At 34.6% G+C, this 13,218-nt stretch overlaps 1 protein-coding gene across 2 annotated transcripts; it reads right to left on the bottom strand.

The window, feature by feature from the left end:
• Nucleotides 1-311: 311 nt before the first annotated feature.
• On the bottom strand, nucleotides 312-11,144 carry LOC123204633 (GATA transcription factor 26-like). Of its 2 annotated transcripts, XR_006499594.1 has the most exons (9): nucleotides 10,673-11,144; nucleotides 7,332-7,703; nucleotides 6,554-6,986; nucleotides 2,923-2,995; nucleotides 2,426-2,529; nucleotides 1,843-2,029; nucleotides 1,607-1,721; nucleotides 495-902; nucleotides 312-403 (listed from the first exon to the last, which is right to left on the bottom strand). XR_006499594.1 is itself a non-coding variant. In XM_044621401.1 (8 exons), the coding sequence occupies exons 1-8, from the start codon at nucleotides 10,710-10,712 to the stop codon at nucleotides 607-609; spliced, it is 1,620 nt and encodes a 539-aa protein (XP_044477336.1). In that variant the 5' UTR covers nucleotides 10,713-11,144; the 3' UTR covers nucleotides 312-606. The 2 variants fall into 2 exon arrangements, 1 of the variants encoding a protein (XP_044477336.1); XM_044621401.1 differs by having other exon boundaries at nucleotides 312-902.
• Between the last annotated feature and the right edge of the window lie 2,074 nt (nucleotides 11,145-13,218).

Here is a 13,218-nt window from a genome sequence, read left to right as displayed (position 1 = left end):
TGCAACTCATGGGTTTAACACAGCCCACTTTTTTTAAGTGTCAAGCTGACACAAGTCATGTCAAACCGGCTCAACCTCTTGACACCTTCAAAACATTGTAGAAAGACACAAGTGGGAATACTCACAAACTTGCATAAGGATTGCCAAGCATCTCTTCAACTCAATACATAAACAAATTAAAATTAACTGTGTTGGCATTCTCCAAAAGGAAAAAATGCATAATGTCAACTTCATATGCATCCCAAAAAACTAAATTTTTTTTTTCTTCACATGGAAAAGGGAGCAAAAATATAGCAAGCAAACAAAAAGGATTGTCAAAAAGTTTTTGCAAGTGAAAAAACCTACATTTTGCATACATACCTCTACTGCATTTTGGAGCAATATATTACAATCTGTTGTCAACCTATACAAAAAAAAAAAGAAAACAACCCACCCATTATCTTTGAGCATGCTATAATTAAAAAGTCAAGGGGAAAATAGTGCAACCAGCAAACCTCATTCACAGATGTTTTTGTATTTGGCATGCTTAGTATGTGGATCCCAGTCGAGGGATTGGTTGAAGGAAGACCTATATAGCCCTAGCAATCAAGTACCAATTGGCATATGCTATTTTGGTTGGCCAGGATTTGGACAAACTGAGCTACTAATAGTACCAAAACTTAGAGCTGGGTGAAGGAGCTCTGCCTGAGGAAATGAACTGTTGAATGGCACATCCAACAGCAAATCCTGATCAGAACTTTCATCTACAAAATTGAGAGATTCCAGCATAAGGGAGCTACTGTCGGCTGGTGAGGCAAATAAGCTTCTTGGACTAAAGGAGCCATCATTGTCTATGAGTTCCTTATTTTCGAATGTTGCCTTCACGATCACCTGTTCGGGGCTCTTCATCATATTCTTTGCTTCTGAAAGTACAGAGACACTTTTAGGAAGAAGTTCCATCAATTATTATAATAGCTAGAGAACACAGCTGATATCCCAGTGGCATGATGTATTTATATTTCCATTATAGGAGACTCACTTGTTTGTTGGAATCAAGAAATCGAGTTATTAAGGCTGATTTTTCAAAGTGAAAAACCCACCACAATGTCTGGTGATGAGAGAGAGAGAAAGCTAAATCTAGTTTCTGATATATTATCTAATTTTTGGGTGAAAATCTACTGAGTCTCATCATCTGCTCGAAAATTTAACCCCCAAATCAGTTTTCAAAAATATTGCTAGTAATCATGAGCTTCAGGACCCGAGGAATTATGAGTACTGTGTATGCAACTCTACAACTCCTCTTTCATATTGTACAATCTTCAACAGCGATAAGGATGCTTTGTCTATCTTACACTCTCAGGTCATTAGATTTTGATCATGTTACCAAATAACAGTACATTTATGTTACTAAAATACATAAATCCCATTAGCTCATAGGACCCTACTTTATACTGTTGTTTGGTTTTCCTTTTTTTTTTTTTTTTTAAATTTTGAAGAGCCTATGTCATATCTTAGAACTATGGGATTCAGTGTCACCATCCAATCCTCAGTATATGCCTTGAGAAGAACACAATTAATTGAGCTCTATTTCATTTGACTATATCTTCGGAGTGAGAATTTAGCTAACCTGGAAATTTCTGATATTGGCTGTCACTTGGTCTCTTGGCATTTAAGACATTATTCAATACAATGGAATTTGGCCACCTTGAGACAATGGAAGCCCCAGCATTACTTTTACATTTCTGCAGCCAAAGTATAAGATAATAAATGCCAACATATTTCCCAATTAACTGGAGAAAAGGTATAAATTACAGTAAATATTTCAAGGTGATAATAACCATAAATTAAGAACTCAATTCAAACCTCGAGTAAATTGTAGTGTTCCACCCATTTGGATGTCATCAAATTGGAAAGTGCAAGCCTTTTTAAAGTCTTGCAGTCTTCAGTTGATGCCCTTGGGAATGATAAGTCAAAGACGCCTTCTGCAAGCAGTTGCTGAAAGGAAGCTAGGTTCTCCTTGAATTGAAGGCTATCAAACATGCTTCTGAGGCTGCAGATGCAATGATGAACCAAGTGCTATGTGTCAACCACTACTCACAAAATTACAAAAGTACAAACGTTTGTGCATATGCATAGTATGGCTATCACTTGCTTTTTATAATATTACCTGATTTCCTGTTTATAGAATCAGTGGCCATTTAATTGGGCAAGGAAATTAAATGGAATGGCTGTAATTTACCAAAAAGTTCTTAACTTTGACTGTGTTAATGTAGAATTCCTGTGGCAACTGGCAATTCAGTAGCTTCCAAAATACATCACATGTTTTATATTTCCACTCAATATGCAATTTCATTCTTAGTTTCAGAATTTTTAACAATTAAAAGAAAATTATCTAAGTTCGTTGCTACACATAAAATAGACAAACAAATTAGGCAAAGATATTAACCTATCCTGAAATCTGGCAGTGTCAAGTGGGGTTAAATACTTCAGTAGTTGCTCCTGCTCCTCATTTGTCAAGTGTCCCAAATACACCTCAAAGTTGACAATATCCTGTACCAACCATGCAAATTGATCATGATATGTCTCAACGGTTAGGGTAGATTGCTTGAAATCCCTTTAGAAGAAATTAAAAATGAATTTATAACTTTTCATTATTATCGATATACCATCCCCTCACTCAAGAATTTTACATAGCAAATATGGGTTTTGCTTATGGTAAGAGAATTATGAGCAACTGTCTTTAAAAAAAAAAAATCACCACCCTGCAGCATATGCAATAACTTACATTGTATTAAGAAAATTCAACTTTAGAAAAACCTTCGTATATGAATAAATATTAGTTCAAAACCAAATCAGCATAACAGTCATATATAACACCAAGTTTGGGAGAAAGAAAAGGTTTCAGCATGACCATCAAAAATAGAGCCACAGAATGGAACTTACATTTAAATATATATCACATAGTGGCGAATTACGATTTCCCAGGACTTGTAATTTTTCATGCTGAAATTTGTCCCTGCAATTCCACACAACAGAAAAATTAACCAAGATTAGACCCTCCTTTCAGAACAACAGTTACGTGAATTCTCCCCACTATTCTAACTGCTTTATTCTGTTCTTGCATATTTAAAATACAAAAAAACATGCATATGTAGCCCACAAGTGGTGAAGCTACTCCACTCTTTGAACTTACCATACAATTCATAACTCATGCTAACCTTAACATTAGTGCTGATGAATAGCTACATAACTAAGCCCTATATCACTTTTGATTCATCTTAAATAACTCTTGTCAATGTTAAGACCCAACCCATAGCTCATTTTACACTTATTTTGCATCTAACTTTACAGATATGGCGATAATTCAAAAAATAAAACAAAAAAATGTTGCAATAATAGAGAAAAAAATGAATATACCAGTGCTTGAAGCCTTAGAACTGTTAAAGTGCATATTGTACATTTAATGTAATAGATTCATAGTAAGAGTAATATAGTTATAGGACATTACATAGTAATTCCTATATATGGTATGTAAATTCTGATGTTAATGAGAATTTGGGTATTTTTTTCTCTCAAATTGGCATCAGAGCATACCCACCCCCACACAAGCGTCACCACATAGCCTTCTCCACAAAATCCAAGGCCAATGCACAATCGCATCCTCTAATGGGCTGCTCTTTGGATTCCTTTCTCTCTACCCTAAAGGTGACCACTATCAAATTTATTGGTCCTAATTATTTTGTTTAGGCTCAAACATGTTGGGTTTTTTTTACTACTCAACACAACCTGTGCCATATTGTTGCTTCTCCACCTTCCATTACTGATCTGTCCAATAAACAATAGCAAATTGCTGATTGTGCTGTCATCAATTGGATTTTTAACAATCTCCATGAATCAATTGCTATTGTTTATTGGACAAACTTCCAAGCATATATGGGATCTATAGTAATGACAAAGACATCTCTTGTGTGTTCAAACTTTACAAACAACTATTTTCTCTCCACTAGAGTGACTAATCAGTTATTGAATTATATGCTTCTCTCCAACCTATATTAGATGACCTTGATTTCCATTAGTCAATTGTCATAGATGTCGCAATTATGAAACATTATCATAAGGGTCCAACGGTTGCCAAATTTGTCGATGCACTTCTGCCGAAAATTGCAATCCAATTGCATGATGTTGTTCTTGGTGGTGATACTCTTCCCTACGCAGGCAAATACCTTCTCTCGACCTCAATGTCTTGTCAATGGAATTGCCCAATCACTAGCTGACATCACCCTTTCAATGTTTCTTATTGTTGGTTGCATATGGTTATCGCCATCCCATTCTCACAAGAGGTTCTCATGGTGGTTGTATGCATTATGGGTGCCTCAATCACCCACAAGAGTAGTTTGATTCGAAATGGGCTAATTCAAACTCAAAACGAGCTTTGTTTGAACGAGCCCAAGCCGAGTCTGCCCTGAACTAATATAAGCACAAACGCGAGCCTAGGTTTCAAGCAAAAAACGATCACGAGCCCAAACTCGAACATCGGTTGAAATGAAAAAAAAAAAAATTTAAAACAAGTTGCACATGATACAAATCATTATACATTTGAATAATCCAGAATTTTAAACGAGCCAAAAGTTGAACGTGACAACCGAGCCAAGACGAATATCTCATGTGAACCTGAGCTATGCACACGAACTCAAGCTAATGCGAGTCGATCACAAGCAATAAAATTACCAAGGAAGTAAAACACGAACAAGTGATTGAACAAGCTCGACGTGTCAAGCCTCGGCTAGTCCAAAACAAGCCAAAAACGAATCGGGCCCTATTTGGGCTTGCTCATTTCCAACCCTACACTAGAGCGATTCTAAGCCAAAATTTGACTATCCTAAATAGGTCGAATTTGACCTTGCCACTAGTGTTGTTGCTTCCTTTTCATAGACAACCACTGCCACTTCAACGTCTTTTGTAGTTCCACCCACTTACCTCAGATGATCTTATAGCTCTCACTACAGGAGTTACCTCTTCCACTAGTCAATAGACTCCTTAGGTGCTCAACTTTGATGCCTCTTTTCACATGACTAGTAGGCTTGAACTTTTCTCCACATTGTCTTCTTCCCACAACAATGACTAACGGCTAGCATTGCACTGTGTAGCGTATTGGCATAATTTCTTTGACCCCAACTTCATCACATCCATGTCCTTTATGTTCCCACTTCCTATTAATTTACTTCTATTAGCCAACTTACAAAATTTACTAACCATTCCATTGCCTTTTTCTCCTACTACTTGTGTTTTGTAGGACTAGCTAAATAAGAAGACAATTGGCTTGGGGTGTGAACTGGCTAACTTATACTATCTCAATAGACTCAATGATCCGCCATACTACCTTCTTATTGTTGTCTCCATTATTTCTCTAACACTTTGACATTTTAAGATTAGATCACCCGTCTCTCAAAAATTTACAACGCATGGTAAAGTCTAAAATAAAGTTGTCTACTTTACATTGTGAGTTTTGTCAAATTGAAAGGCATCATCGTGCTTCCTTTCTTAGTCTTTTTGAATCTACTAGTTCTTTTCTCATAGAATTAGTACATTTGGATATGGGAGGCCCTTATTATCACACGTTTGGCCAATGGAATATGTATGTATGATTCTTCTGATCTTTGCATTGATGTTGAATGATACAAGAGACATTCTTCTGATCTTCGCATTGATGTATGTATGTATACTCATATAGGTATACTCATATACTTTACTGTAATTAGACCTGATGTTTTTTTATTTTTGGTTTGATGAACTAGTTTATGCAAAATCTTAGGAAAATACACTGTAATGCAACATAGCAAATCTTGGCCTATATAAAAGGTACTCTTGGAAAAGGTCCGTTGTATAAATTTAATGATCACTTAAAAGTATAAGCTCATTCTAACTCAGGATATGTTAGTGACAAGGGAGATAGGCACTCTACTTATGGATACCACACTTTTGTTAAAGGGAAATCTAGTAGCTTGGAGAAGTAAAAAGCTAAATGTTGTGTCTCAATTCAAGCAGAAGCTGAGCATAGAGTTATGACACTATAAATTAATAAGGTTGAAAAATTTCATGAGTGGAATTGGTTGTCTTGCTACAACTACGTCTATGTGATGTAACAATCATGCTACCATTCATATTGCTACTAATCTTCGATATCATGAGAGAATAACACATGTGAAGATTGATTGTCACTTTGTATAAGATGTAGTTATGGGAGGAATTATTGATACATCATTTTTGTCTTCTTCAAGACAGTTGGCAAATATTTTCACTAAGGGGTTGTTGATTGGAGTCTCTAGTACACCACATGAGATGCTGGGAATTTTTAATGTGCATGCTACAACTTGATAAGGAGTGTTAAATCTGTCTATTGTACATTTATGTTGTAGATTAATAGTAAGGGTATTATAGTAACAGGACACTTCAATGTAATTCCTATATATACTAATGTATATTCTAATGATAATGAGAATTTGGGGACTTTTCTCTCAACAAGAACCAACAAAGTGTATTTGAAAGTTATGAAACTATGTAGGAAACAAATTACCTCTTAAGTTGATCTTGTCGCATCCCTTGCCCAATAGTATTCTTAGCTTTGTCCATGCTAGTATTTGAAAAGTTGTTACCCATGTTATAATTATGTTTAGGGAAGGTCAATGAATGTGAATATGCCTCATTTGTTGAGTATTGTTTGTTTTCAACCGACAGGGAGCTACCTTCAGATTCCTCTTCCCGAGCAATTGAACTTGGATGTCGAATTAGAACACTGCCATGTCCTATCTCAACAGAAACCATTGGTGTTTCACTCTCAAATAGCAAATCCTCATCTGAAGATCCAGAAAAGTATGAAGATTGTTGTTCATGTAAGATGGTATACAAATCTTTCGTAAGCTTCTCCACCGAAGATTGCTTCGAACGATTGCCACAGGTCCTCTTTTTGGAAGGTACCAATGAGTCCCACACATTTGACTGGGCTGGACCTGAAAAAGGAAAAACTGTAGAAAGTTAGAGGTAGCGTTACCAAGCACAGTAAACTGATAGATTATTGAGCTAATTGCATTGTGAACACGACAATCATATACTTAATCAACCAGCTTCCAGCACAGAAAAATTATAGAATATTACAGCCATTTCATAGTTAATTCATAGAACATATTATTTTATGGTGAAGCAAACTCAATAGTCATAGTTTAATTTCTTTTAATTTTGTGAATCTTGACTGCATTATGCAACTCTATAGTCAATTGGGTCCACATAAGTTTACAATAATTCTCACTTCCTTTTTCAACGGGAGAAATGAAGATTAAATTTAGCTTCTGCCCGACCTGTCAAATCACTTGCATCTGCACTGCCAAATTGAACACAGCTCTCAGAATTTGATATGGCTGAGCCAGAACTGGATCTGTTACTAGTATCTTCTTCCACAACCTTTCGATAACCCTGGTTGTAATCAGGGACAACACCTCCAGCTGCCACATAATCATGAGTTGACTTTCGTTTGAGAACTTTCACATCTTTGTTCTTGTTTATAGATAAACTCTTCACTCTGGCAACCCTGTGATCCTCATAATCATCAGATTCAGCCCGTGCATGAAGTGGGGTGTAATTTGCAAGTGTCCCCTTTGTCCTCCACCGAGATCCACATGCATTGCACAGTACTGGCTTCTCGGGAGGCCCATTGCGCCAAAGAGGGGTGCCTATTGAAGAATTTGTAATCGGCTATTAATATACACTTTTAAAAGAAAAAACAATGTGTACATGATTGGGATTAAAAATGCAATACAGTACAAGAAGATGAACAACAAATCACTGTAGGTTTATTTTCATTCCATATAATTGTCATATAAGCACACAAAAACCAGTAGCTATAATTGGTAATTAAAAATAAATATAAGCTGCCATTTGCTAATATGTAGAGAAGGAAATTAGCTTATAAAGAAGAACAATAATTCACAATTGTCCTTCGTTTTAACCAACTGCATATACAATACTTGCAGGCCTGGCTTGTTAAATAATAATATATAACTATGGAGTATTTCTTAGCCAAAAGAAAAAATGCCAGAGCACCTTGTATTTCAGTGAAACTCAGTGATGGATCCACTAAGCCATAGCTGCAGAAACTCAAACCAGAACTCATACTTGTCAAAGGCAAAACTTCCAAAAGGTGTTAAGGGGTCCTATCGCCTAGATGAAAAAGGTGAGGTTGAAACGCCGTTTTTTTACGTAATTCCATTAAAAATGTTCCAATTTCCACAAAAATTAAAATAATTTTTTACTACATCGATAGCAAAAAATTAACCAACAACTGGTTATAAGGCCTAGACCTCTCTAGAGACCATCTATAATGGATCAGTGACTGGTGACTTATCTAGTGACCTTAGATCTCTCTAGCAACTTATCCGACAACCTCTTCGGCAGCCTTAAAACTCATCATCGACCTCTCAATGACCTCTAAACTCATTGTTGATCTCTCAGACAACCTCAAACCTCACAAGAGACCTAAAAATTTCCAATAACCCTCATATCTAGCCAAGAATTTTCGAAACCCTGGTGCAAAGCTTGAGATTGTGTTGAAAATTGTCAATAAATTTTTTTAACCCCCATATCTAGTTAGAGATAGTCTATGTCATAATAAAGTGTGCTTTCCAATGCCTAAAGAAATCACCTTTGAACACCTGGTCGCCTTAACCATACTTAAGGCGATGACCACATCACCTCGAGTAAAGCCTCTCTTAAAGGTGCACCTTTGACAACTATGCCAGAACTCACTCTATTGTGATACCCTAGTCCTTTTAAGTATTTTATTACACTAACCACACCAAATAACCACAAAGCTATGCGGCAGCACCTCAAACCAAAACTGACTCTATTGTGGTGCCATAGTGTATACAAGTATTTTTATTACTCTAACCACTATAGAATACTACAATGAGGATTAATATTCCATTGGACTCAGACTTGTAGCCAGCAAAGGAAAAAGATACGAAACAGTGAAATGATAGAAATCTCGTCACTTTCAGAAGGAGGCATACGTGGTACAAATGGATGAAAAGTGTTCCCTGGTTTACTCACACTTGTGAAAATTTGTTTAGGCTTGGAAAACCAGATATCTGACATGCAGAGGATTTCAATCATAGTTCATTTGGCTTCAAGATGCCAATACTCACTCTTTCGGTCATGAGATCATAAGGATTTAGGTACTAGTCCTATCAACATAAACAAGCTAAGTTGTAATTATGGATGTCTTAGAAGCATAATCACTGAAGGCAATTCACAAAATTCCTTCAAACAAATGTCGCAATTAGTATTGTGATTGGTGTAATTCTCACAAAAATTCTAGAGTAACATACAATGAAATGAAATTTCCTTTATCAATGCACCGTTTGGTAATTTTCTTGAGAGATTTATTTCAACAAGACCATTTCTGAGTGTTGAGCTCCCCAAAATCTATTCGGTATTTTTTAAAACCTTGCCACATTCCAACTTCTATGCTTAACAATGGAGTTGGCATAAATATGATAGCAATTATCAGTAATTGATCAACTCTTAGAACCTCCATATGACTAATTTCACAATGTTATGAAAAATATCAAAAGATGTTTAGCATCTTCATCACCACTTAAATTCCCCACAAAAGAAGCCCTTACGAATACCATGGCTACTAACACATGGACAAAAGGGCGGCTCTGGAATGTCTTCAGGGGTTGAATTTGCTGCAAGCTAAAGAGATTGATCTCCGAAGGGAAAATTACAAATTCAGCTCTCCCAGCATATGCATAATGTATAATTACCGAAAAAAAGATGCATAATGTACCAAGTTTTGAAATCACTAAACACACTTAGTACTACTGACAAACAAATAGTAATGACTTTTATATATGAAAATCCTTCAAGAGAAGTATGAATAATTGAAATTGAAGTGTACAGAGATTTAAGCAGCAAAACAGTTCTCTTTCAAAAGATAAGAGAATGCAGTCAGGGAAAAAAGCTTTACATTGATTAAACCCATGGATAATAGTTTAAACAAAAACAAGAGTATGTTTATGAAAATAGCTTTCTCAAGACAAATCAATTCAAGAGGTTAGCAAATAGTTAGTAAGTACTTTTCAGTATAATCCTATTCTGGATTCACCTTACTTGCAAAGAATGTGCAACTATCTATTATTGAACTTATTGTAAGGTTCACAGAATGTGAAACATAGCCTAACAAAAAGTACATTTTTTTTTTCTCATTTGAAATTGTTCAATCAGCAAACGAAAACTTCAGTAATACTTGCTACTTGGACTCCCAAACAACTATGAGAGCCATTTAGCAATCCAATTTACAAGTAGTAATGATAAATTTGGTGGAAGATAGACAATGAGCAGTAAAATTACGAAAGCAAATTAATCAAGAAGAAGTGAATTCAATAAGAACTTGAACTAGAAATCAACATAGATATTGAAGAGGAAAGAAGCCCCCTCTTTGTAAATCAATACACAAACACAACATAATTCCATATTATAACTCTTTATAAAACTATTTCTTCTCCTCCATCATAGAATTATTAATCCAATAACAATATACATGATACTTATTCATCAATAAAAAGAAAAAGAACAATTGAAGGTCAATTCTTTTTCTGTGAAAATGATTAAAGGGAAAAAATGGAGAACAAGAACTCACTTGTAACACCACAGTGATAGCAAGGACCTTGCTTGCCCATGTCTCTCTTTTTCTTTTTTTTTTTCTTTTTTTTAAGTTAAAAGAAGTATAATTCAGACGAAATTTTACAACCAAATAAGAGAAAAAATTTATTGAAAAAGAACTGAAACAAAAAGATGAAAAAAGAGTGAAAATATAGCTTTAATTTTTGTTTTCTGAAGCCTCACAAGAAGGCTAATTTTCTGAAAGGAAAGCAAGAAAGCAAGCTTGCCCAAGAAAAAGAAAAAGCCAAAGACCCAGAGAGTATTTTCTCAGTTTATGTGTTGATAGTTTTTATTTAAAATCAGAAAAATAAAAAGATAAAGATGAGTATTGAAAATAATTACAAACCAATGGAAGAAGAGAAAGAACAATGACATAGAATCTGATATAATTTGGTAGGAAGGTGAATGTGAAATATGAGAGAGAAAAGACGAAGAGTGCTTGGGTGTATTGTATTGTATGACCTTTTGTTGTTGAATTCTACTCTAACTTGAGTAAATGTTCATCCCTTCCTGACTTTTCTCTTTCTGAAATTTATTATTATTATTATTATTATTATTATTATGATGTTATTTTAAAGAAATATTTTATTTCATATTTTGTTACTAAAATAACCCCCGTAAAAAATATAAATTACAAAAATTAAAAAAAAAAGGTTTTAGCTGTAGCTGGAGGAGAACAACCAAGAACAGGTGAAAGAACCAAAGAGAGAGTTTGTTTGGCCTTTTTTTATATTTTTATTTTAATTTTGTTTGAATTTTCTATGATATATTAATTTGTATTTTTATGTTATATGTGATGACATGATGTTGAGCAATGATATAAATTATAATGGTTGTTCATTCAAAGGGATAACACTGAAGTCACCCGACTGCGTGTTGATTCGTTGTCACTCCATGACTATGGCCCCACTTTTGCTTTTGCTATGGCTTTTGCTAGTTTAATCAGCGCAAAGGGTTATTTCCCACCTAAAAGTTAGGTGTTTTCCCTGTTTCCTCTTGTTAACTTTGAAAACTTTATTTATCTACCCATTAATAGTTTTAAGATAAAATTATTATTTTATTAATAAATTTAAATTTTATTTTATTTTTCTTTTAAACCTTAAAAATTAATAATTTCTTCCAATTCAAGTTTTCAAAAATAGTATTTTCCTCTTAAGTTTCTAATTTTTCAAATTCAATTTTTTGACGATGTCTTTTCTTGTCTGATGCAACCTCCTTCTAACGATCCTCCTTGGCATCCTTATCGACGACAACACCGAGGAGGTACACCAGAAGGAGACCACGTCAGAGAGAAAGAGATGTCGTCTAGAGGTCGTTGGAGAGAAAGAAACGTTGTCAAAAAATTGAATCTAAAAAATTGGAAACCCTAAGGGGGGAAATTGTTGTTTTTGAAAACTTGAGGTGGGAAAAATTGTTAGTTTTAGGGTTTAGGGAGGGAAATGATATAACTAACGGACTCAGTTAATTTTAACCACTCATGAGTGGGTAAATAGGATATTCAAAGTTAACAAGAGAAAACTTGAGAAAATAGCATACTTTGAGTGGGAAATAGTCCTTTGGCCTTGAATTAACATTAAAAGTTGCATTCTCAAAGTCACATTCGTGAGATTTGAAAAACTAGAAGTGTCATCTGTTGACCAACTAAGATTAAAATTTTCAATTAGAAATAGAGGTAAAATCGTTATTTTACTAATAATACTAAAAAAATATAAAATTTATTACATTTTTCCCTCTTTAGTTTTAAAAACTAACATTTCATCTTTCTTGAAGTTTTTTAATTTTGAAAAGTCACATTTCTCTCTCAAAACCTTAGAATTTTTTTTCCCCTTCGACCATTTTCTCCAGTGATCTGGAAAGGACGACGACGAAGTCTCTTCATCGACAAAAGGATTTAGGCGAAGAGATTCTAGATCTCTTCCTCAACGAAGAGATCTGAACTCTGGATCTCTTTGTCTCTGACGGAGAGATTCCAGATTTTTTTGTCTTCATCTCCAACGAAGAGATTCGTTTCATTTTTTTACGTGCATCGACCAATAGTTTAGGGTGGAGAGTGGAAGTCGTCAGCATTGGAGATGGTGGCCAAAGAGGTGAAGAAAAAATTTGGAGAGAAAATATGACTTTTCAAAATTATAAAACTTTAGATAGTGTTGAAGTTGTTAGTTTTTAAAACTTTGGAGAGAAAACATAACAAATTAAAACTTTGGGAAGAAAATTTAATGAATTTTATATTTTTTAATATTATTAATAAAATTATAATTTTACTCTTATATTTAAAAAAGAATTTTAATGACAATTATATCATGAGTGGGACTTCAAAAATTTCAAACTTTATTGATATAACTTTGAAAACGCACCTAAACTTGGGTGGGTTATAGTCATTTGATCTTTAATTAATGGGGCAAATTTCACTCCCCTGTCATTTTGGCATCCAACCTCGTAAAGACCTAAAAGATAAACCGTCACAACGAAGCGTAAATTAAATTCTTTTCCCTTCACATTTCTCCCCTGCTTTGGAATTTTTTT

The sequence above is a fragment of the Mangifera indica genome, chromosome 20, assembly GCF_011075055.1.
Source record: "Mangifera indica cultivar Alphonso chromosome 20, CATAS_Mindica_2.1, whole genome shotgun sequence".
Classification (NCBI taxonomy): domain Eukaryota; kingdom Viridiplantae; phylum Streptophyta; class Magnoliopsida; order Sapindales; family Anacardiaceae; genus Mangifera; species Mangifera indica.
This window is presented reverse-complemented; position numbering and strand designations above follow the sequence as displayed.